Source organism: Pristiophorus japonicus, chromosome 3 (assembly GCF_044704955.1).
Source record: "Pristiophorus japonicus isolate sPriJap1 chromosome 3, sPriJap1.hap1, whole genome shotgun sequence".
In the NCBI taxonomy this organism is placed as follows: domain Eukaryota; kingdom Metazoa; phylum Chordata; class Chondrichthyes; family Pristiophoridae; genus Pristiophorus; species Pristiophorus japonicus.
The window spans coordinates 16,576,890-16,603,333 of NC_091979.1; the positions used below are offsets into that span (position 1 = coordinate 16,576,890).

General features: G+C 49.6%; 1 protein-coding gene across 4 annotated transcripts in view; it reads left to right on the forward strand.

Annotated features, from left to right (window-relative positions):
* Positions 1–26,444, forward strand: part of nhej1 (nonhomologous end-joining factor 1) — a 436,801-nt gene that overhangs the window by 10,299 nt on the left and 400,058 nt on the right. For 2 of the 4 annotated variants that reach the window (XM_070875231.1, XM_070875234.1), the window contains exons 1-3: positions 2,967–3,020; positions 5,592–5,795; positions 18,583–18,795. In XM_070875231.1, the coding sequence (XP_070731332.1) occupies positions 5,610–5,795; positions 18,583–18,795 (399 nt within the window). In that variant the 5' untranslated portion in view covers positions 2,967–3,020; positions 5,592–5,609. Of the gene's footprint in view, positions 1–1,583; positions 1,695–2,959; positions 3,021–5,591; positions 5,796–18,582; positions 18,796–26,444 lie in introns of those variants that run through there. The other 2 variants (XM_070875232.1, XM_070875233.1) reach the window with 2 other exon arrangements.

A 26,444-nucleotide genomic window follows, 5' to 3' on the forward strand; every position in this document is an offset into this window, starting at 1 on the left:
GCTGATTGTCCCTTTAACTGCTCTTGAGCACCCTGTTAATGGGTGTCAATGGCCCCATCCCAGAATGCATTGTCCACTGGAATGGCGTAAATGTCCGTTCAGCCTGCCATTGTCTCTGTTGAAAACCTGTTCTGGGGTCTATTGCTGCCTGGGGTGTGTTAACTGCCCTTGCCTGCCTGCTGGGCTCTGAGTCGCGTTTATGATATTGACCTCCTGATCCATAGCCACGTTGGAGTCAGGGTTGCGCGCGTATATTATCTTGGTTTCCTCCTCCCCCAGTATAAAAGTCTGAGCCAGAACCGCCGCTGCTTCCAAGGTCAAGTCCTTGGTCTCGATTAACTTTCTGAAAATCCCAGCATGACCGATGCCCTCAATAAAGAAATCCCTTAGCATCTGCCCCCTGCAGGTGACTGTGAACTTACAGAGGCTGGCCAAGCGCCGGAGGTCCGCAACGAAGTCCGGTATGCTCTGTCCTTCCCGACGTCGGTGGGTATAAAATCTGTGTCGGGCCATGTGTATGCTGCTCGCCGGTTTGAGGTGCACACTGATTAGCTTGCTGAGCTCTTCAAAAGTTTAGTCCGCCGGCTTCTCGGGTGCTAGCAGGTCTTTCATGAGCGCGTAAGTCTTAGGTCCACAGCTGGTCAGTAGATGAGCCCTTCGCTTGTCGGCCGCTGCATCTCCCAGCCAGTCCTTTGTGACAAAGCTCTGCTGAAGCCTCTCAATGAAATGTTCCCAGTCCTCACCAACACAGTACCGTTCCTCTGTGCTACCGGTGGCCATTCTCGTGGGTCATTGATTCCCGTTTCTCGTCGCCAATGTAATGTCCTTACACAATACCACAAATCCACACGAGGCACATTCTATGGACAAGGTCACTCTGTGACCTGCACCTTTATTCACAGGACCAAGAAGTGATGACCCTCCCTTTATATACCTGGATGACCAGGTGAGGAGTGTCTCCCACAAGTTCACCCCCTGTGGTCAATGGGTGCATTTCTCAAGTATAGTGGGTGGGGTGGCTTGACCCATCCACCTCCACGGAGGTGTGTGGGGGACCTGACCCATCCACCTCCATGGCACGAACCTGGTATTGCAGTACTTCCAGGAACGGTGCAGTGGCTCTAGGCCTTTTGGCTAAGAGCATTGGCGCAGAGTGATCCTTGGCGTGTGCAAGGTGACCTCTGGCGTTTGTGATTTGACAAAGAATTGGAACGATTGGCTACGAATTTCAAAAAAAAATAAAAAATTTCTCAAGTATATACAGTATTGCAGTGTTACATGAAGGTTACATACATGACAACCTCGACAGTGCTCCCTCAGCGCTGCACTAGATTTTTGTGCTCAACTCCCTGGAGTGGGACTTGAACCCACAAACCTTCTGACCCAGAGGCGAGAGTGCTGCCTACTAAACCATGACTGACACATTCAAAATAACCCTGAATGTCATTGTTTTGACAAGAACCAGTTCTTGCAAAAAACCCATGAAAGTTTCCTGTTCAACCTCCCGCGTCAGTAATCTGTTCTACATACTTACCATCCTTTTAGTAACTCTTGTCCTCTATTTTCCTATTTCTACAACTCAGAATGCCATAGGCAACAAAACCTTACATTTATATCGCGCCTTCAGAAGGATATCAAAGCATTGGAGAGACTTCAAGAGATGGGCAACAGGAAAGATTCTGCGATTTGGGGCGGTAAGTGTTAAGTATGCAATGAAGGTTCAAACTGAGTACTGTTTAACTAAGCAAGGTACAACCTTGGCTCTGCTTTATTTAGGCCCAAAGTGCCTGACTCTCAAAAAGTCTGGCCTTTTATACCTGAGCGGCACCATGTGTGTGCTGCTCAGTAGCCTCCAACAATGACGCCATCTGGTGGGTACAAACAGAATGTACATACATGACAGTAAATTAATTGTTTTCCTTTCCCATTCTCTTCCTTTCCTGCTCCCACACTTGGTTTTGAACTCTCCTACACAGCATTTCTGATGCCAGCTGTTGTATGGGAATAGGACGGGAAAGTGGAGTTGAGGTAAACGATCAGCCTTGATCTAATTGAATGGGGAGCAGGCTCGAGGGGCCGAATGGCCTACTCCTATTTCTTTTACGTTCATACTGTAAACCTATCCTGTGCTTGCTTCAAGTTGGATAAGGAAAGGCATTTTAAAAAGCAATTTATCCAGACATGGGGGAAAGGGGTGGGTGGGGGTGAATCCTACTGGTAGATAGAAACTTTAGGGTACTGTAAAAAAATCTGTGTTCCATTTGCCTTAAGGAAATCTTAATTTTTTTTTTATGTCTCCGATGTTTCTATTTTGAAACGTATAATTAAAAGGATTACCTTGTTTAATTAAAAGCTGTGCAAAGACAAAGCTTGAAATATTTTAGTTTTTACAATAGTTGAAAGGGTTGAAGTTTTATATATATAAAATATATATTATATTTTTATATATATATATATGTATATATATTATAATTATATTTATATATCATATATTATATTTATATATATTACATATACATATTTTATATATATATTATAATTATATTTATATATCATATATTATATTTATATATATTACATATACATATTTTATATATATATTATAATTATATTTATATATATTATATTTATATATATATATATTACATATACATATTTTATACACATATTATATATAATATATTTATATATTATATTTATATATACACATGTTTTATATATATATTATATATACAATATAAATATATATTTTAAAAGCAATAAAGATTTGTCCTTGGGAAAACAGCTTAAATGGAGGAGAAAGTATAAGAGTGAAAGAGAGTGGAAGAATTTCAAATGGGAGATGTTTATTGATTATATCCCTGAGCGATCAGAAGCAACCTGCATTTGCCAGGAGTTGCCCCAGGAGCTGAGGGGCGGACTGATTGAGCGGCGCCGCTTGTTCTGGTGAGGACGGAGATCGCGGACGGCCCGGCAGCAGCCGCAGGAAGTGAGTGAGTGAGTGAGTGAGAGGAACTGAGGTTTGTTTCTGCTTTTATTTTATTTTAAAAGGACTCTTTTGAAAAACAAAAAACCATTTCGCAACGTTGAACCTTTTAGTTTAATTTCCCAACACTGGGTCTCTCTGGTAATTGCCCTTCACACGCCCCAGGCTGCCTGGGTCCCTCAGTGTCAACAATCCCCCCTCTTTATAAACATCTTTTATTATTTATTATTCTTTATTATTTATTTATTTTAGTTCAGTTTTTGCTCCACAACATTTACAGCTTATTTATTAATAAGCAAAGGCTGACTGGGAGTGAGATTTACATTATTTTACTCTATATAATTAGGTGTTTTATGATTGTTTACAAAATTATATTTAAAAAAATATATATATATTTCTGGTCTATTTTCCTGTTATCAATAGTTGGGCCTTAAAGTGTTGGTCGCTACCCTCTCCCAAGGACTGGCATTTATACAGCTGTGGCTCAGTGGGTAGCACTTTCTTGCCTCTGAGTCAGAAGGTTGTGGGTTCAAGTCCCACTCCAGAAATTTAAGCACAAAAAAAATCTAGGCTGACACTCCAGTGCAGTGCTGAGGGAGTGCTGCACTGTTGGGGGTGCCATCTTTCAGATGAGACGTATAACCGAGGCCCAATCTGCGCTCTCAAGTGAATGTAAAAGATCCCAAGGCATTATTTTGAAGAAGAGAAGGGGTCCCTGGTGTCCTTGGCCAATTTTTATCCCTCAATCAACATAACAAAAACACCCCAGATTTTCTGGTCATTATCACATTGCTGTTTGTGGGAGTTTGCTGTGCAGAAATTGGCTGTTATGTTTCCTACGTTATACCAACGACTACATTCCAAAAATACTTAATTGGCTGTAAAGCGCTTTGAGACATCCGGTGGTCATGAAAGGCGCTATATAAATCTAAGTCTTTCATATTTTCCCCTCAACCAACATCACTTTTTAAAAAAAGCAGATGATCTGGTCATTATCATGTTGTTTGTGGGAGCTTGCTATGCACCAGTTAGCTGCTGTGTTTCCTCCTCCTCATCATGATCATAGGTAGTCCCTCGAAGTGAGGATAACTTGCTTCCACGCCAAAAAGGGATGAGTTCACAGGTGTTCAATAAAGGACCTAATATTCCAGACCCTGAACTACATGGTGAAGGGTGGAAGATGCCTGTGCGTGGATTTTTTTAACGTGTGGTGGCCGTTGCACACCAGCCACCACACGGGCTTGACAGAGCTAGGTCTTGGTCCAGTGGCAAGGATTACCCAAGATGACTGGAGACCAGCTCTGCTGCACGGACCTAGTGCGCACACATATCGCAGTGTGGGCTGGGCCCGTGCTGCCCCTGGGCCCTCGCCTCTTCTGAGCCCCGAACTCACGCCTCTCCTGGGCCCCGGTCACTTCCATCTACGAATTCTTGCCGCTCCTCCGCCCCTTCTGCTGTGCCTGCCCGCAACTGCAATCAGTGACGCTACGACAGTGACCACGCTTCAAAAAGTACTTCATTGGCTGTAAAGCGCTTTGGGTCATCCTAAGGTGAAAGGCGTGATAGAAATGGAAGTCGTTATCTTCACATCCAGGCCACCTGGGATAACTCCCCTGCTCATCTTCGGAATGGTTTCATGGGATCTTTTACGTCCACCTGAGAGAGCAGTTTAATGTCGCGTCCGAAAGGTGGCACTTCTGACACTTCAGTACTGAGGCAATGCTGTGCTATCAGTCCAGGTTAGGTGCCCGTGCTGGAGCGGAGCTCGATTCCACAACCTCCTGATTCAGAGGCAAGAGGGCTACCAACTGAGCCAATTGACTGGTAAAGTCTCAGAAGTAAATCACACTTCAGAATTCCTTTTTTTTCCTCCTAGACTCCTGTCCCTTTTTCCACTTCTGTGTTTATGATGTGGAGACAATCAATATTAAACATCAATACATCCACAGTATTTTCCTTTTGTGTGTTTAATTTACTGACACTTTTCTTCGAGGAATACCCACCTTGAAGAAGTTCTGCTCTTCCCTCAGAAGGGATTTGCGTTTGTCTCTTTCACCTTGTTCATCAGTCTGTCTCTGCCCTCCTGACGTCTGTTGCTATCCTCCTCATTGTTCAGCAATCATTTAAACCGGGGTTGTTCCTGCATTTTACACCACATTACACCAGGGTAAAGTACTGGTCTCTCACTTGTGGTGAGTAGTTTGAGATAATCAAAGAGCATATTATACATTTAAATGCAGCGATTTTTATTTCCTATGCCTGGTTATCACTGCACTAAATTATTAGCCCTCTCCCTGCCTCGCTCATCGTTATTGATTATGCTAAAAGAGCCCACAAAACTATTTTGAAGAAGAGTAGGGGAGTTCTCCACAGTGTCCTGGCCAATATTTATCCCTCAGTCAACATTACTAAAAACAGATTATCTGGTCATTATCACATTGCTGTTTGTGGGAGCTTGCTGTGCGCGAATTGGCTGCTGGGTTTTCCCACATTACAACAGTGACTACACTCCAAAAAGTACTTCATTGGCTGTAAAGCGCTTTGGGACGTCCTGAAGTTGTGAAAGGCGCTGTATATATAAATGCAAGTCTTTCTTTAATTCCAGAGCAACAAATTTCTGCCAATGGATGTGTTGGAGAGGTTGGCTGATGATCTCCTCACTCAACCATGGATCTCCGTGTGGATTGGTGACTCTTCCTTCCTGCTGAAGGCCTCTTTTACTGATGCTGGCTACAGGCTGATGCTCTCGGATCTCGACAGCGTCTGGTGGGAGGAGATGAACTCTGACAATCTCAAACAAAGGGCACAGGTAGGTCTTTGGAGTAATGTTGCAAACATCGGAATTGCTCGACCAGAAAAAACCTTTTTGTTTTGTACAATCATCCCATTTAGTCACTTAATCACTCCTACTCGTGTCCTAACTCACACCAAGTCCCGCTCACCCATCACCCCTGTGCTCGCTGACCGACATTGGCTTCCGATTGAGCGACGCCTCGATTTCAAAATTCTTGTTCTTGTTTACAAATCCCTCCATGGCCTCGCCGTTCCCGATCTCTGTAATCTCCTCCAGCGCTACAACCCTGCCCCCCACCCCCCCCCCCCCCGCCAGGATGTCTGCACTCCTCTAATTTTGATCTCTTGAGCATCCCTGATTATAATCACTCAGCCATTGGTAGTCATGCCTTCTGTTGCTACATCTCCGCCACGATCCCCCGCCGCTCATCCGCCCCGACCTTCCCGCTCCTCTGCTGTACCTGGGCCCCGCCGATGTTGCTGCCCACGCCCCAAACGGCAACCTGGGCGGAGGAGCAGCGAGTGTTTGGTGTGGAGGTGCGGTGGGGGATCGTGGTGGAGATGCGGCGAATGTTTTGTGGTGGAGGAGCGGCGGGAAATCGTGGCGGAGGTGCGGCAAATGGGGGTACGGAGCCCAGAAGAGCCGAGGGCCCAGAGGCAGCACGGGCCAGCCCACACTGTGATATGTGTGCGCACTAGATCCGTGCAGCAGAGCAGGTCTCCAGTCGTCCTGGATAAAGGCCTAGCTCTGTCAAGCTTGCGTGGCGGCTGATGTGCAATGGTTACCACACGTTTAAAAAAAAATCCACGCACAGGCATCTTCCACCCCTGGAGTTCAGGACTGCAATATCGGCTCCTTCATTGAAACAACTATGAACTCATTCCTTTTGATGTGGAAGCAAGTCATCCTCGTTCAAGGAACCGCCTATGATGATGATGTCTCGGCCCCAAACTCTGGAACTCCTGTACCTCTTTTTCCTCCTTCAAGATGCTCCTTAAAACCTACCTCTTTGACCAAGCTTTTGGTCACCTCCGCTAATTTCTACTTATGTGGCTCGGTGTCAAATTGTTTATCTCATAATACTCCTGTGAAGTTCCTTGGGACGTTTCACTATTTTAAAGGCGATATATAAATACAAGTTGTTGTTGTTGCGTCCTCCCTATCACAGACCTTCCCTTTGTTCTTTCCTCCACTCCCCCCTTTCACAGCCTTTACACTTGCCTAATCTGTTACATCTCCAACCTTTTCCAGTTCTGATGAAAGGTCACCGACCCGAAACATTAACTCTGTTTCACTCTCTGCAGGTACTGCCTAGCCTGCTGAGTTTTTCCAATATTTTCTGGTTTTATTTTGTAGCTCAGAGTGTTTTGCTGAGTGTTTGTGCCCAGTAAGATGAACATCAGAATTAGGAGCAGGAGTAGGCCATTCAGCTCCTCGAGCCTGCTCCGCCATTCAGTAAGATCATGTCTGATCATCTACCTCAACTCCACTTTCCCGCACTATTCCCATATCCCTTGGTTCCCTTAGTATATAAAAATCTATTGATCCCTGTCTCGAATATGTTCCTTCACGGCAAACGAGCCAAAGGTGGGCAATGGAAATGGTACAAGGACATCCTCAAAGCCTCCCTGGTGAAGTGTGACATCACCACTGACACCTGGGAGACCCTGGCCGAAGACCGTCCTCGGTGGAGAAAGTGCATCCGGGAGGGCGTTGAGCTCTTCGAATCTCAACGCTGCGAACGTGAAGAGGTCAGGCGCAGGCAGCGGAAGGGGCGTGTGGTAAATCAGTGCCACCCACCCTTTGCCTGACGAATGTCTGACCCACCTGTGACAGGGTCTGTGGTTCTCATATTGGATTGTTCAGCCACCAGAGAACTCCCTTTAGGAGTGGAAGCAAGTCTTCCTCGATTCTGAGGGACTGCCTATGATGATGATGTGATCTATCTCTGACGAGTTCACATTGCTTAACAATGGACCCTCCATCTTTGCCCATTACCTGTGATGAGTTGCCTTATCCTGGCCGTTGTAACGTCCCAGACCACCCCCGCTCATCAGACATGGATTTCAAGTATAACATGGAAAAGTACCTGGGCCCCTCCCACAAACAGGCTTCTAGCTTTTCTGCAGTGAGAAATATTAAAATGCAACATCCAGATAATGTCCAACAATCCTTGGGGAGCCGATGGTTACAGTCCCCACTATGATATTTCAAGAGTTTTCTCGAACATATCAACGTCCGCTGGTGAGCAAGCCTCGTGGTTCCCAACCAATCCTATCCCTTTTGCTTTTAAAACACCCCGAATATACATCCCTGAAATACAACCGTGCATCGCACTGTTACCATGGAGATACAGAACGTTACATTCACGGTTCGTTAACTACGGCCTCCCATCGACTCCGGAGCTTCTGACTTCTCTTTTTACAAGAAATACACAACAGGTATATCACAATCAAACACTGTACAATGACGAGAGCATGTGAGCATATCTGGATCCACGGAGACACCTCCACACTTATACCAAGGTCCCACCAGGGCGGGGCATTTATCCCTTTAATTCTTTCCCCTGTGTCCCGGTTTGTCTGTTCCAGTGTGAAATAATGTTTTTGGGGTTAGCTCGACGGCCTTTAATAACATTGTTAGGTGTCCCGCCAGAAAAGGAATCTGATTCCCGAACTGGGTAATGTACTGTTGCAGGTTCGGGATCGTGTTGTTTACCGTAATGTGTACCGTGGATGGCTCTGGGATCGGAATAATACGTTCCTGTGTCACTTGAACTTCGGCGTGGGGTTTGAAGCAGAAACTGCTGTCATTGCCGGACACCAAGTGTCCCGGTGCACTCGATACCGGTCCACACTCGTGGTTACGCAGTATGTCCTGTCGCCCACATATGCTACCTGAGGTGGGACGTGGCTCTGGGCCCTCACCTCCATGGGGCAATTGATGGGCTCTCGACTCTCGGATTCAAACCCACACTCTGGCCGATCGAACACGTTCAAATGCTGGGGACACAATATGACGTGTGCACCCCTGCTCTGGCACCCCTTGTGGTCAGTGCTGGTCATGGCGTGCTCCCACTTTATAACAAATGGTGGGACTGCATGATACCGCACGTGCACCCCATCCCGTACGCCCCCAATGTTCTCCACCCTGTATACCGGCGCTGGTTGTGATGTCCCACCCATTACCGACATACGTAACACTATCCCCATGATTGAGTGGTTGGACTGACCACAATCCACTGGGACTGAGTAGGCTTCAGAGGCTAGACACAGCTGACACGGGCTCATCGAATTACTGTACGGGCTGAGCGCTGCGAGGTGCTGGTTGCTGATCCATGACGGGGCGTGACCTTGCTGGAGGTCCTCTAAATTACTGCGCCCCTCGCTCAGCAACCAGGCACCGTACAACACGCACACTTCGTTTCATGCTGCCTGGGCCGAGGGATTCCTGTCCTCCCGTATTAATGCATTTACAGTCTTTGCGTGTGTCTCCAGCTCTGCGATAACCTTTAAATGGACAGTCATTGCCTGGTCCTCCTCTAACTCCGACCCTACCACCGCGTTCCCTTCCCCAGGATTTTCCACAGCTGGTCCTTTAAACCACTGATCTGCAGCTGCACGGTGTCCATGCTGTTGACCAGAGATGTACCCGCGCTAAACGCAGTAGTGACCTCATTGAGCACCCCTCGCCTCTGCCTCCCCGGACTAACGTTATCCCTCACTCCCATATCGTACAATCTTCCCCGACTCACATCCCCGTAACTGAGTTCAAAGAACTGGCGGAACATTTCTCTAATGAGCGCCTCATACAGCTGCTCAGTTTATTTTAGACACCAGTCGGGCAGATGTACCGCGGTTAGGTTTAACATGACCGACGCGACTGTGTAATGTGACTCCTGGAATAAAACCTTTCCGGTCGGGACTAAAACTAAACCATTCCCTGGGCCTGGTGTGGTGGTGGGACACCTAACTTCTGTCACCTGTACCAGTGGGGCTGTGGGCAGGGGCTTCCTCTTGTGTGCTGCACGTTCAGTGGCTTTTATTGTGTTGGGATCACGCAGGAGTCCATACTCCGATCCCATCTGATCCCAACCCCGGCGTCCTGCCATTGCCTCGAAAAGGCAATCGACACACCCGCTGGGCAGATCTTCTCCGACCCCCACATACACACACACATTCCCTGTTCCTCCTTCCTCCACTTGTTCCAGCACACATCCACTGCACCCTTTGACCCCCATGATCTGTTGGTACGTATCGTTCCCAGTCCGCTGTCTGGTTCCCCATGTCCTGACTAAATTTCCTGAGCTACCACCTTCCCAGGGTAATGTGTCCCTTGCACTTCAAGCATACGCGCTTGCCCTCAGTCACCCTAACCCGTGTGGCTGTGACCTTCAGTCTGGGACACGGTATGGAAGCCTCCCCGTATGTGTACCTGACGTGGCTGGAGTATTTCGTAGAATTCGACCCCAGACACCCTGGCCTCCTTCCCTCGTGGAATTAGGCTGTCATCCCGTCCGTGTCCCCTGTCCGACCCCCCTGTGTGAGGGTGGGTCTGTTCCCCCCAGTACATCCGTAGAGGAAGGACAACTCGGTGTCTCCCCTCCTGCTGTACCCTGTTCCGGCCAAGCTCCAAAGAACGATTACCAGGGTTGTCTCCATCTTTCTCTCGGCTTCCTGTGAAGATACAAAGAAACAACAACCTTTTTGTGAGAGGGTATACCTCCACAGGTCTGGCTTCATGAAAACACTCTCTGTAAAACACGAAACTGAGAAGGAAACTATATACACCGCCACCCGTCTCTGGGTGGCCCCGCTCGGTCTCTACGACCTGGGCCTTTTATGGTTCCTCGGTGGTGTGTCAGGAGGCGACCACGGCGTTCTCGGCCGTGGGATCCTGCTACTCCTCCTAACCACCACCACATCGGGCTCCTCACTGTCCCAAACTATGGGAGGAAGACCTGCGTCCACCATGCTGTTTAGAGCGCCTTGGTGCTTCTTTCTGTTTCTCGCTCTTTCCCCCGGGTTAAACAACTTGCACTGGTTCACATGGAACCACTTTGTGCGCTTCGGAAGCTTAACCGCGTACACCATGGGACTGGCCTTATCAATGATGCTGTAGGGTCCCAGGTACAAAGGCTCACACGTGCCCACCTGAACGTAATTGCGGACCATGACCTGATCCCCGGCCTTCCACTCGTGGGTTCTCCGGGGCTCCAGCAACAACCGATTGCTCCAGTGCTGCTTCCCCATGTTGCTGGCAGCTTGCCAATGAATCTGTTTCAAGTGTTCGAACAGATCCTTGACAAACTTGTCCCGGTTTACCTCTCTCACCTGCCCCGCTGTGAGAACCAGCACCAGAACATGGGTGGGCGTGCGCATGACCCAACCAGTCATGAGCTCATGCGGGGAATACCCTGTGCTTCTGGAGAGGCTGGCTCGGACCCCCATCGGGACAACCGGCAGGACCTCAACCCACTTTCTCAGGGACTATCCTGTTTCCTTCTGCAGCCTTTCTTTGATGGTCCGATTAAGTCGCTCCACAACCCCTGATGACTGTGGGTTGTGAGCCACATGCCATTTCCCTTCTATCCCTAGCACTTACAAGGTAGCCTGCATGACCTGCCCTGTGAAGTGGTTCCCCTGGTCAGACTCCACGATCTGTGGCAGTCCCCACCTCGAGAACACTTCCCTCACCAAGATCCTTGCTGTCACCAACATTGTGGCTGATCGGCAAGGGAAGGCTTCAACCCGTTTCAAGAAAATGTCCACGAGGACCAAACAGTACTTGTAACCACCCTTTGCGGTGGGCAATGGCCCGATGTAATCGACCTGTACCGACTGCCATGGTCCCTCTACCCTTCTCGTGTGTCCCATGGGAACCTTTCTTTTCTGGGGATTGGGGTTGTTCGCTGAGCACACCAGGCAGTCTGCGCAAAAATCGTGGTCATCCTCCCTCAGTTGTGGCCACCACCCTGCCTGTTCTACCCCCTGCCAGATAGTCTCCGGCCCTGGGTGTCCCGCTCCTGGGCCCCCATGGGCTATCTGGAGGAATTCCCTTTGGTGCTGTTCTGGAACCACCCACTGATCTCCCCTGAAAAGCATTCCCTCCTTTAAAGTAATGCCCACTACCCCGAACGGGCCTTCTACCTTTTCTCTCCTAGCCAGCTATTCCAGGACAACCTTGAGGACGGGATCCTGTGCCTGGACTTTCCTCAAGTCCGGGGCCAATGCTACCCCTACACTCCCTTGTGTTCCTCCTTTGTCCCGGATCGCTGCTACTGGGCTGGATCCGTATGGGTCCCAAAACTCTCCAGTTTTGGCTCCCTTCTTGGCTAACCCATCAACCTTTTGCTTGCCTTCCCCTCTGGGCTCTGTCTTGGAATAGGCCTTTACTTTATGAATGTAATGACTTCCCTGGGTTCCCGTGGTCTCTAAGATCCTTTGTAACAGTGGTTTGGTTGCTCAGAGCTTCCCGTCTGCGGATGTGAAACCGCGACGAGACCAGATGGCCAAGTATTCGGTGCATGAACTGCATGTGAACATGGAATCCGAGCAGATGGTGTATGGGGTCGGGAACTTGTCGGCGTGGTAACGACGGACACCACCGCCGACAGTTCGATGTGCTGAGTGCTCAGGGTGCTCGGGAGTTTAATGGCCCTTGCAATGCCTGCCGTCGGGTCATAAATCCCACACCGGGTGAAATGCTCCCCTGCTACCACCGGACTGGATCCGTCGACATATATTCCTCGGCCCGTGGGTGTAACCCGGCCTGAAATCCTATGTCTACGTCCCATACTCCCTCCACCGTACACTTATGGGCCGCCCCTGCATAGATTATGTTAGCTGCCAGTCACACAGGCCTTGCACTCTCACCTTCATCTGTGAGAGCAATAAAATCCTGCGAACACTGCTCACCGTGCCGTTCTTTATTCCCCTTTTATCTAGCAACATCTGAGGTGGGTCAGTAGAATGATCTGAGTAGAATAATCCGTGAAGAGCTGGGAGCGCTTCACGGCTCAATGTGTGGCAAGGAGATGCCTCTCGCAATTGGAGTGTCCCCGTTCTACATCTGTGAGGACTCTTGAGGAGTACACCACGGGTCGCAGTTTGCCGTGACGCTCCTGGAGCAGCACTCCGCTCAAGCTGTCCCCGCTGGCTGCTACTTCTAAAAAGAAGTCCTCCCCACCATTAATCGCCCCCGCCTGCTGGTTCCCTGTGAACCCCACCAGACTGTGTGGAACCTTCCTGGACCAGGGTGAATCGGTCGGGTTACTCGCATGGAGCTCGAAGCCCCGGTGTCCACCAAGTATTTCCCCTCTACCTTCTCCACCCCCCATCCTCACGCATGGTCCACTCCACTCCGTACGTGAGCGAACACAGCTACTCAGGGTGGGTGCGTGCTAGAAAGGATGGTGGGATTACCGGAGCGGTCGGGATTTCCCTGCTCACGGCAGCGTCTACCCTTCCCTGCTCTGGCACAAAAGCTGTCCGAGGGGCGGCCACCAGAACATCGAATTGTTCCGGGGTCGGTCCCTTCGCCTCGACAGGTTTTGTCTTGGGCACTGGAGGATCCCCTTTGCCTTGCCCCCTCCTCGGGGCCGGGCAGTCTCTCCTCCAGTGTCCCATCTTCCCACACCCAAAACACATCCTAGCCTTCCCTGGGCTAACCACTTCCTGGCGCCATTCCCTTTTACTATCCCTATTGGGCTTCATCTCGTGAACCTTCCCTTTAACTGGTTTGACCTCCTCCTCCACGTTGGCCTTAAATGTGATGGAGCACACTGGCCTCCATGTTCTGGAGATCCTCAGGGTCAAACCAGTTCTCAGACTTTGCCCGAATCCAGGGCAAACTCTTTGACACTAGGGTCCTGAGCCAGTGGTTCCTTGGCTCCCCCTGCAACTGTGCCCGGTCCAGCACTCCATGACAGGCTTTATTATAGACCGGGCAGAGCCGGTCCGCAAAAGCCTGAGGTGCTTCCCCAGCCAGTTGCAGCATCCTTTCCACCCTGGAGAATGGACTACCTTGGGTGTGACCCATGGCTCTTAGGATTTCCTCCTTCAAACCCTCTATGGTTCCCTGCCCCCTCTTGCTTTTGGCAGGTAGGGCCTGATGCATCTTCCCCTCCAGGGAAAATAATAGCAGCTTGTGAACCTCTGCTTCGTTACACCCATTAATCCCCCCCACCTGTTCCACCTCTGTGAAGTGGACCGATAGGTCTCCTATGTTGGTAAGCTCGGGCACCCCTGAAATCATATTTTGCAGCTGTGGGGTTTTGAATGGGACCATAAAATCGCTTTGCAGCGCCCCCTGACCTTGGCCGTCTACGGGCGTACCGTATTTCTGCTGCCATATGGGACACATGGGTCCCGGCGCCTCTGGTGGAGGTTGTGTGTTCCTGTCCGGATGCTCTGGTGGAGGTCGTGCGTCCCTGTCCGGATGCTCTGGCGGAGGTCGTGCGTCCCTGTCCGGATGCTCTGGCGGAGGTTGTGCGCCCCTGTCCGGATGCTCTGGTGGAGGTCGTGCGTTCCTGTCTGGCTCCTCTGGCAGAGGTCGTGTGTTCCCAATCCTCACTGTCTTCCCCTTCCTCTTCCCAGTCCACCTGGGCTCCCCTCGGGGCCATTAGGCGGACCATTCCTTTGGCCTTGGATAGAGTGTGAGTCAAGCTTTGGGTTTTCTCTTGGCAGGGCCCGTGATTCCCACTCTCAAAACCCTTACTGGTGGCTACCCTATACGCTGTCTTTATATCCTTCAGTTGCCCCTCCAGCCCGTTTACTTTACCCGCTGGACAAGCGGTCTCCTCCCGTGCGACCTGCTCATTGAGCTTGGTCTCTGTTACCTGACACTGCAGGTACTCCCTGGTGTTACGGGAGGTTTCCTCCTGAGCGTGCCTCTCCTGCTTCTCTTCGCGCAACTCATCTAAAAGCCTCGTTCCTACCATGGCCTTTGCGGTTGACTGCTCCTCGGACTCTTTGAGCTCTGCCTGAAGCCTACCATCCTGCTCCCTAAGCAGTTGGACTTGCTTCTGCAGATACAGGAGCCAGATGGCTTTTCCTTTTGTCTTTCTATGCTCCTTATTCCCTGTCCCCACTCAGCGGCTTTGTCCTCCGGACTCTCGGGCGCAAAAGGTCTAGTACCCACTGTTGTGTTACGTTAACTTTCCCAAAGATATATGAGGAAATCCTGTCCCTCGTTGCCGATCTCTTGGCCGTAATATCTTCCATTACTCTCTGTTCAGCACACCCAGGTCCTGTCCGCGGTCACCAGATTCTGTAAGTGGTTTCCCTTAGGTGTATTCCACGCAGCTCCACGTTACACTAGTTCTAGACCTGGGAGTGATTACTGTACTGAACAGATGAATGAGTCATGGACAAATACCTCGATCTCAACCGTCAATGCTTTATTAAAGCTACCTCAACACAACTAAACAAGTAAACACAGTGACAATACAATACCCTGGCGTGTCTAAACCGCCCCTATTGCTAAGTACCCAACGTCTAAACCCTCTGCTCGGATCCACAGTGTATGCCCCTATGGTCTTTGCAGCAAAACCTCTCCACTAAAACCCTAACTAAGGCTTGGTTGGGAGAACCCACTACACCTCCTCACACAGTGGCTGTGATCTTAAAGCTGCGTGGGCAGGGATGATGCTCACCGATTTGTTGGCTTACTCGCTGCTTCTCCTGGTGAAAACGTGTCTCTTCTGGTTCTATACTGCTTTCTTCTCTCCGTTCCACATGGGGTGCTCGGCTCTTGTAGAGGCGAAGCAAGTGAGAGAGAGAGAGATGTGGCCACACGGCCCCATTTATATCCCCAGTCTGTTTGCCTTTTCTGGCCCAATAAAGTTTTCCTTGTTTCGAGGCTTCTGTCTGAGTGGCCCATGTGTATTCCAGTGATAGTTAAGTGATGGGGCTTCGCTTCCAACTGCTCTGGGCTTTCTTTTGTTCTGGTTTCCCGCCTCTCGGGGTTATCTCATCCAGGTAATGGCTATGATCCCTGACCAGTTCATATCTGATCTAACTCTGATGAGTTCACATTGCTTAACAATGGACCCTCCATCTTTGCCCATTACCTGTGATGAGTTGCCTTATCCTGGCCGTTGTAACGTCCCAGACCACCCCCGCCCATCAGACATGGATTTCAAGTACAACATGGAAAAGTACCTGGGCCCCTCCCACAAACAGGCTTCCAGCTTTTCTGCAGTGAGAAATATTAAAATGCAATGTCCACATAATGTCCAACAATCCTTGGGGAGCCGATGCTTACACCTCTGAATACCAACATTCCCAATAAAAAAATATTCTGCTTTTCTATATTTCCGACCAAAATGGTTAACGTCACATTTCTCCCATTTATATTCCATCTGCCGTGATCTTTCCCACTCACTTAACCTGCATCCTCTTCATAGCTGACTTTTACACCTAACTTTGTATGGTCAGCAATACACTTGTTCTCTTCATCTAAGTCATCGATATAGATAGTGAATAGAACATAGGAACATACGAAATAGGAGCAGGAGTAGGACAAACGGCCCCTCGAGCCTGATCCACCATTTAATAAAATCCTGGCTGATCTGATCATGGACTCAGCTCCACTTCCCTGCCCGCTCCCCATATCGTTTAAGAAACTGTCTATTTCTGTCTTAAGTTTATTCAATGACCCAGCTTCCACAGCTCTCTGAGGCAGCGAATTCCACAGATTAACAACCCTCTGAGAGAAGAAATTCCTCCTCATCTCAGGTTTAAATGGGTGGCCCCTTATTCTAAGATCATGCCCTCTAGTTCTAGTCTCCCCCATCAGTGGAAACATCCTCTCTGCATCCACCTTGTCAAGCCCCCTCATAATCTTATACTTTTCGATAAGGTCACCTCTCATTCTTTTGAATTCCAATGAGTAGATGCCCAACCTACTCAGCCTTTCCTCAGAAGTCAACCCCCTCATCTCCAGAATCAACCTAGTGAACCTTCTCTGAACTGCCTCAAAAATATGGGAACCAAAACTGCACTCAGTATTCCAGGTGTGGCCTCACCAATACCCTGTATAACTGTACGCAGTATTCCAGGTGTGGCCTCACCAATACCCTGTATAACTGTACGCAGTATTCCAGGTGTGGCCTCACCAATACCCTGTATAACTGTACGCAGTATTCCAGGTGTGGCCTCACCAATACCCTGTATAACTGTACGCAGTATTCCAGGTGTGGCCTCACAAATGGACATTGCGTTTTAATATTTCTCACTGCAGAAAAGCTGGAAGCCTGTTTGTTGGAGGGGCCCAGATACTTTTCCATGTTGTACTTGAAATCCATGTCTGATGGGCGGGGGTGGTCTGGGACGCTACAACGGCCAGGATAAGGCAACTCATCACAGGTAATGGGCAAAGATGGAGGGTCCATTGTTAAGCAATGTGAACTCACATGCACGCAGTACTCCAGGTGTGGCCTTACCAAAACCCGGTATAACTGCAGTAAGGCCCCAGCACTGATCCATGAGGGAGCTCGGCAATGGAGAATTAGAATGTTTCCTCTCTCATCGTCCAGGGCTGGAATCTCCTTTTCGTGTGCGTGAGGATGTATCTGGTGTGTGTAACTAGGATATTCCTCATCTACCAACTTCCCTCTCCCTTCCATCCTGCAGCCATCTGTAGACTGTTCTAACGTTTTATTGCTAAATATTTATTCTTGGAATGTGGTGACACCGACAAGGTTGCTTTGCTTGGCCATTCCTAAGCGAATACGTGACTTGCTGAGCCACTTGGGAAGCCGTTAAGAGTTAAACATGCAGCGCGGAGAACAAAAGGGCTGGATTTCCGGCTTTGATGTTTTTGGGGCGGTAAGGCAGTGGGGCCCGGGCACAGTTTGCCCCTCAGTCAGTAACATTGGGCAGTTGGGCTCTGAGTCAGGGGGCGTAGCGCTAAGGAAGGCGTTGTACATCTCTCTTGGGCATTAGCATGGGAAACTCCTGAGCAAATGTCATCCTCGATATGAGGGACCACCGATGATTATGATGCTGTTTGTGGGAGCTTGCTTGTGTGCAAATTGGCTGCCGTGTTTCCTACATCGTCGTAGGCAGTCCCTCGAAACGAGGATGACTTATTTCCACGCCGAAAAGTGATGAGTTCACAAGTGTTTCAATGAAGTACCTAATATTCCAGGTCCCGAACTACATGTTGAAGGGTGGAAGATGCCTGTGCGTGGATTTTTTTAACGTGTGGTGACCGTTGCACACCAGCCACCACACAGACTTGACAGAGCTAGGTCTTGGTCCAGTGGCAAGGATTAACCAAGACGACTGGAGACCAGCTCTGCGGCACGGACCTAGTACGCACACATATCGCACAGTGTGGGCTGGGCCCGTGCTGCCCCTGGGCCCTTGCCTCTTCTGAGCCCCGAACTCGTGCCTCTCCTGGGCCCCGATCACATCCCTCTACGAACTCTTACCGCTCCTCCGCCCCGATCTCGCCGCTCCTCCTGTATCATCCCGCGCTGCAGTCAGCCGTCGCCCTCCTGCAGCAGCACGCGCAGCTCCCTGCAGTGGCATGCCATGGTACATTGCTCCCTCCAATGGTTCCGGCTTGCTGATGTCTTGCAGGCCAAGATCGCGCCAATTTCCGGGCCGGGCGGCCGCGCGCTGCTCGCTCTACATTATAAACAGTGACTACACTCCAAGTACTTAATTGGCTGTAAAGCGCTTTGAGACGTCCGGTGGTCGTGAAAAGCGCTGTATAAATGCAAGTCTTTCTGTTGCTGCCTCTACTTTTCTCGCCCTCATACATTGTCCTCAACATGATTCTGTCTTCACAGGAGCTGAACAAGCGTCTGACAGCACCGGTGTCTGCGTTTTGCCGGCACCTCCGCGAGGCGGTGGGTCCCCTGCTGCGAGGGGGGCGCGACGAACCCCTCCCTGGCTTCACGTGCGAGCGAACACGGCATCTGCTCAGCGTCGGCCTGAGGAGCGAGATATCCGGCGTCCCTTTCTACTGGGTCTTCCGCTGCACCGAGGCCCCCCTGAGCATGGTACGTACTTAACCCAACCCGCCCGCACACAGCCTCTGCTGCTGCTACTGCATCGGGGGATGGGGGGGGGTGCGGGGAACGGGCGGGGAGATCATAAGAACATAAGAAATAGGAGCAGGTGTAGGCCATACGGCCCCTCGAGCCTGCTCCGTCATTTAATACGATCATGGCTGATCCGATCATGGACTCGGGTCCATTTCTTTACAATATACATTAATGATTTGGATGAAGGAATTGAGTGTAATATCTCCAAGTTTGCAGATGACACTAAACTGGGTGGCGTTGTGAGCTGTGAGGAGGCTGCAGGGTGACTTGGACAAATGCATGGCAGATGCAGTATAATGTGGATAAATGTGAGGTTATCCACTTTGGGGACAAAAACACGAAGGCAGAATATTATCTGAATGGTGGCAGATTAGGAAAAGGGGAGTTGCAACGAGACCTGGGTGTCATGGTACATCAGTCATTGAAAGTTGGCATGCAGGTACAGCAGGCGGTGAAGAAGGCAAATGGTATGTTGGCCTTCATAGCTAGGGGATTGAATACAGGAGCAGGGAGGTCTTACTGCACTTGTACAGGGCCTTGGTAAGGCCTCACCTGGAATATTGTGTTCAGTTTTGGTCTCCTAATCGGAGGAAGGACGTTCTTGCTATTGAGGGAGTGCAGCGAAGGTTCACCAGACTGATTCCAGGGATGATGGGACTGACATATAAGGAGAGACTGGATCAACTGGGCCTTTATACACTGGAGTTTAGAAGGATGAGAGGGGATCTCATAGAAACGTATAAGATTCTGACGTGACGGGACTGGACAGGTTAGATGCGGGAAGAATGTTCCCGATGTTGGGGAAGCCCAGAACCAGGGGACAAAGTCTTGGGATAAGGGGTAGGCCATTTAGGACTGAGATGAGGAGAAACTTCTTCACCCAGAGAGTTGTTAACCTGCGAAATTTCCTGCCGCAGAGAGCCGTTGATGCCAGTTCATTGGATATATTCAAGAGGGAGTTAGATGTGGCCCTTATGGCTAAAGGGATCAAGGGGTATGGAGAGAAAGCGGGAAAGGGTACTGAGGTGAATGATCAGCCATGATCATATTGAATGGTGGTGCAGACTCGAAGGTCCGAATGGCCTACTCCTGCACCTACTTTCTATGTTTCCATGTTTCTCTGCCTGCTCCCCATAACCCCTTATTCCCTTGTTGGTTAAGAAACTGTGTTAAATTTATTCAATGTCCCAGCTTCCACAGCTCTCTGAGGCAGCAAATTCCACAGATTTACAACCCTCTGAAAGAAGAAATTCCTCCTCATCTCAGTTTTAAATGGACGGCCCCTTGTTCTAAGATCATGCCCTCGAGTTCTAGTCTCTCCTATCAGTGGAAACATCCTCTCTGCATCCACCTTGTCAAGCCCCCTCATAATCTTACAGCCGTTTCGATAAGATCACCTCTCATTCTTCTGAATTCCAGTGAGTAGAGGCCCAACCTCCTCAACCTTTCCTCATAAGTCAACCCCCTCATCCCCGGAATCAACCGAGTGAACCTTCTCTGAACTGCCTCCTAAGCAAGTATATCCTTTCGTAAATATGGAAACCAAAACTGCACGCAGTATTCCAGGTGTGGCCTCACCAATACCCTGTATAATTGTAGCAAGACTTCCCTGCTTTTATACTCCATTCCCTTTGTAATAAAGGTCAAGATTCCATTGGCTTTCCTGATCACTTGCTGTACCTGCATACTAACCTTTTGTGTTTCATGCACAAGTACCCCCAGATCCCGCTGTACTGCAGCACTTTGCAATTTTTCTCCATTTAAATAATAACTTGCTCTTTGATTTTTTTCTGCCATAGAGATCAAGCCAGGCCGATGGGCAGGGGAGTGGCTAATGCGACAGTGTAGGATGTTCTAGAGCAGGGGAGTTCTCCCCGATGTCCTGGGGCCAATATTTATCCCTCAATCAACATAACAAAAAAACAGGTTATCTGGTCATTATCACATTGCTGTTTGTGGGAGCTTGCTGTGCGCAAATTGGCGGCCGCGTTTCCCACATTACGACAGTGATTAAACTCCACAAGTCCCAAGGAAGCAGTTGAGGCTAGCTCATTGAATGTATTCAAATCACAGATAGATAGATTTTTAACCAATAAGGGAATTAAGGGTTATGGGGAGCGGGCGGGTAAGTGGAGCTGAGTCCACGGCCAGATCAGCCATGATCTTGTTGAATGGCGGAGCAGGCTCGAGGGGCTAGATGGCCTACTCCTGTTCCTAATTCTTATGTTCTTATGTACTTCATTGGCTGTAAAGCGCTTTGCGATGTCCGGTGGTCGTGAAAGGCGCTATATAAATCCAAGGGCTGAAATTTCGGCTTTGATGATTTCGAGGTGGGAAAGTTTGTGCCTCAGTCAGTAAGTTTGGGCATCTGGGCCCTGCGTCAGGGGGCGCAGCGGTAAGGGAGACGTTGTACACCTCTCTTGGGAAACTCCCGAGCTAAAGAGCCTGGCTGGGAGCGCTCCGAGAGACGTTTGGCGGGGAAGGGAACCTAAAACCCCCAACTACCCCAAAAACAGTCCCAAAACATTGCCCACGCCACCACAACACAAATCTCTAAATAAATTAAAAGAAAAAATAATCACGCTTACCTTGGGAGTCTATTCCTCACCTTTCCGCTGCCGGGATGGTTGGACCGCCCTGATTTCCCAGCTGGTCACTGCGAGGCGCACTGCGGGGCATACGGGAGTCAAAACTCGCACCGGCATTGGACACCGGGCGCAGCTCTTCCGGGCGCTGCTGCACCGCGTTGCCGCTAAACCGGACCCGAGGATCGCTGCGGGACGTTGGAGGCTTACCGCCCGGCCAGAACACCTCACCGCCGCCATTGCCGCTGCTCCGGGGCAAAAAACGGAATGTAAAAGACCCGAAAATCCAGCCTAGTCTTTCATTCTTTTTCCTGTCTTACCTCAGGGACCTGGATTTGAACAATGGAACATTAGCGACAGGAAGAGGCCATTCAACCCCTTGACCACTGCTCCGTTCCTGCCATTCTATCAGATCATGGCTGATCCCCACAGCCTTTTGCGGAGGGCGGGGGGGGGGGCGGCGTAGGAGTTCCAGACTTCTTCTATCCCTTCTGTGTGTAGAAGTGCTCCCTGATTTTCCCTACTTAATGACTTCGCTCTAATTTTAAGAATGTTCTCCTTTGTTCAATCAAGGGATATGGAGATCGGGCGGGAAAGTGGAGTTGAGGTCAAAGATCAGCCATGATCTGATTGAATGGCGGAGCAGGCTCAAGGTGCCGTATGGCCTACTCCTGCTCCCAATTCTTGTGCCCCCCCCAAATAGTTTCTCTGTATCTGAGCCAATGTCTTGACCTGTCATCGCCCAAAAGGCCAGCACCCGGGAATTTTTAATTCAACATTGGGCAGCCAGTCATGGTGCAGTTTATGTCGAAATTTGAGGGAGTTGTGATGGGATTCAATGCCAAATCACTCACTCAAACAAGAGTGTGTGCTTTTAGCTGTGACTCAGTGGGTTGCACCCTCGCCTCACTCCAGGGACTTGTATTGGAGGCTGTTCAGAGAAGGTTCACTCGGTTGATTCCGGAGGTAAGGGGGTTGTCTTCTGAAGATAGGTTGAGTAGGTTGGACCTCTACTCGTTGGAGTTCAGAAGAATGAGAGGTGATCTTACTGAAACTTATAAGATAATGTGGGAGCTCAACAAGGTGGATGCAGAGAGGATATTTCCACTCGTAGGGGAAACTAAAACGAGGGGATATAGTCTCAGAATAAGGGGCCACCCATTTAAAACTGAGATGAGGAGAAATTTCTTCTCTCGGATGATTGTAAATCTGTGGAATTCTCTGCCCCAGAAAGCTGTAGAGGCTGGATCATTGATTATATTTAAGGTGGAGATAGATTTTTGAGCGATAAGGGAGTAAAGGGTTATGGGGAGCGGGCGGGGAAGCGGAGCTGATTCCATGATCAGATCGGCCGTGATCTTATTAAATGCGGAGCAGGCTCGAGGGGCCAGGTGGCCGACTCCTGCTCCTATTTCTTATGTTCTTGACCACGTCCGGTGATCGTGAAAGGCGCTACATAAATGCAAGACTTTCTTTAAATGAGACATTATTTATCTTTATTTATCTTTGGTTATAGAATTATTAACAGGGGAAAAAATAAGGTTAATCAACAACATTTTGTAAAACTTTTGTCTCCTTTTTAAAAAAAAAAAAAATCTGTTCCTTTGTTTCTCCGCTAAGTGTTCCTAACTGCTGGTTTAAAACTTGTTTGATGCCTCTCTTGAACAAAGACACATAAGGAACTTGTTTTGTTTGCCGTTAAGGTTCCCTTGGCAGGGGAGAGCCCCCCGGTGTCCTAGCCAAGATTTGCTCCTCTCTCTGCCGTCACCACCCAAAGCACTTGCCTCGCTGCTGTTTGTCAGCTCAGGCAGTGTTTGGCTATCTCATCCAAAAGACGGCGGGCTTGATTTTCGGTTGGAGGATTTTTTTGGGCGGTAATGGCGGCGGGGCGGTAAAGTCTGCGCCGGAAAATGGTTTGCGTCTGCAGCCACAAAACTTAGCAAGCTGGGCCCAGAGTGTGGAGCGGAGCGCGAAGGGAGGCGCTGTACACCTCTCTTCGGGCGCAAGGCCCGACCTGAGTAACTGAAAATCCCTGAGCTAAAGAGCCGGCCTCAGAGCGTCCTGAGAGAGACTTCCCTGTGGAAAAAGTAATCGCCACAAAACACACACAAAACATTCCCAATGCCTTGACCACCCCACATTAGTATAAATCGGCAAAATGAAAATAAACAAAACGGTCCAGCTTACCTCATTCATTGCTTACTTCACTCACCGCTGCCGGGACAGCTTTGACCGCCAGGTTTTCCAGACGGTCCCACCACGGCACGCTACAGCGCGCTCGAGAGTCGGCGTCCAACAGAAAATCGGGAGCGCAGTCGAAACCGGGGACGTTGCACACCGACCGGCTTGACGCTCCCGGGCGGTGCTGCTCAGCGCCGCTGGCAACTAATTTCCCAGCGGGGGGGCGCTGGAAGTCGGCCGCCCGCCCGGAAAATGTACCGGCCTCCGGGACGCGCAAAGAGGAGGCAGCATAGCGAAAATCCAGCCTTTTTAAAAATGAGACATCGAAACCTGTTACATATCTGAGGACACTGAACTATTAAAAGTGAAATGATAAAAGTGTGGGTATGTAACAACTTAATTCATTGTGCGCAAAGACGTTTGCGGAGCTCTGCGGTATGTGATAAAGGCACTGCCTAAATGCATCTCTTGCCTATCTGGTGGGGCAAGAAGTGAAGCACGACTGTAAGCTGCTGTACCACTATTTTCCACTGGGGGGAGAATAACCCCACTTTAGACATTCACAGTGTTTTGAGGCTGAGCTGAACTGGAGACCGGACCAGTGCTTCCCTCAAGTCCCAAAATATCCATCGATATCGCAATCGTGTTAATGCTCTTGTAATTTGATGCGTTCATAATAAAAGATGAAACCGTGTACTGTGTGCAATGAGCAAGTGTGACCTTAGCTCCTTTAATCAGATTCCAGAGTTCAGGTACCTCGTGGGTGGCCTGCTTATAAAGCGGGCTCCCAAGAGATGCTGCGGTCCCTTGGGACTCCAACAGGTAGGCCCTCTGATGGTAGTGCGATACAGGTTGCAAGGAGTTAAATACATATCTTCATTTATCCTGTTGGTTTTGGCAGTACATTGCAGTTGGGTACAGGGTGAGATGAAGTAAGGGCGGGAGGAGTCATCGTGTGGAGCACAAACACCGACATAGACCTGTCGGGCCCAATGGGCTCTTTCTGTGCTGTGATTTCTATGTTTTCTGAGAGATTTTCAAACTGCAGTGTTTGGTCAGACTCCTAATTCCCGCATCCCAGTGCCCTAGATTTTATGATTGGCGCTATTTTAACGAAATTAATATTGACACCAATGTCAGCCAGTGAGGCGGGACGGGACTTGTGGCAGCAAGCGGTCTATTTTCCAGCAAACCAAGTCTCTTTACTCAGCAAACAGAGTCTGTTTTAAACAGCGCACTACAGCAAACAGTCTACAGAGTCTATTAAACTGAGTCTCTGCAAACTGCAGCAAACAGAGCTCATGACCCAAACTACAGCAAAGTCTCCCGATTAAAGCAGCGTGATCTCACCAGCAAAAATGCAGTGCGTGATGGATAGTTACACAATGCAAATGACGTGTATTGTGTTCCTAACACAGATGAGACTGCACACAGGGAGGTTAAAGTAACAGTGACCTCAGTCTTTATTAAGACACTCCAGAGTGAGGAACAGGCCTTGGGGGCCGGCTTATATACAGTGCTCCCAAGGGATGCTGGGATCCTTGGGACTTCAGGGGATGTGCCCCCTGGTGGCGGAACATGGGAGTGCATGTTTACAGATACACACCATCACTCCCCCCCACGAAGTCAAAGTGAAAACTGTTTACAAGGGTGAGGCAGTCGGGAGCCTTTCTTTCCCTGGTGGACCGCCTTGGTACAAATGTCTGTTCTGATGTGTTGGCTGTGCCCTCGCTGGGCTGGCGTGTTGTTGGCCCTGCAGGGCTGCTGGGTGAGCCTGGCGTTGTTGGGCGTGATGGGTTCAATTTCCTGGTCCGGGGTGGTGTCGTTGATCCTTTGGGTGTGTGTTGTAGGCTCGAAAAAGGTGGTGTCTGCTGTAGGTTGTTCAGGGCAGTCTGTGAACCGCAGCCTCGTTTGATCCAGGTGCTTTCTGCAAATTTGTCCATTGTCTAGTTTGACTACAAACATCCCACTCCCTTCTTTAGCTATCACAGTGCCTGCGATCCACTTGGGACCATGTCCATAGTTTAGCACATACATAGGGTCATTCAGATCAATTTCCCATGACACATGGCGCGACATCGTTTATATTTTGTTGCTGCCGCCTGCTCTCTACCTGATCATGCAGGTTGGGGTGAACCAGTGAGAGTCTGGTTTTAATTGTCCTTTTCATAAGTAGCTCAGCCGGGGGCACCCCTGTGAGTGAGTGGGATCTCGTGCGGTAGCTGAGCAGTACTCGGGACAGGTGGGTTTGGAGTGAGTCTTCTGTGACTCGTTTGAGGCTCTGTTTGATGGTTTGTACTGCCCGCTCTGCCTGCCCATTGGAGGCTGGTTTAAACGGGGCGGAGGTGACATGTTTGATCCCATTGCGGGTCATGAATTCTTTAAATTCGGCATTGGTGAAACATGGTCCGTTGTCACTGACCAGTATGTCAGGCAGGCCGTGGGTGGCAAACATGGCCCTCAGGCTTTCAATGGTGGCGGTGCTCCCCGACATTATTTCACATTCAATCCATTTTGAAAAAGCATCCAGCACCACCAGGAACATTTTACCGAGAAACGGGCCCGTATAGTCGACATGGATCCTCGACCATGGTCTGGAGGGCCAGGACCACAAACTTAGTGGTGTCTCTCTGGGTACGTTGCTCAACTGAGCACACGTGCTGCATTGCCGTACACAGGACTCTAAAGTCAGAGTCGATACCGGGCCACCAGACGTGGGATCTGGCTATCGCTTTCATCATAACTATACCTGGGTGTGTGCTGTGGAGATCTGAGATGAACGTCTCCCTGCCCTTTTTGGGTAGCACTACGCGGTTACCCCACAACAGGCAGTCTGCC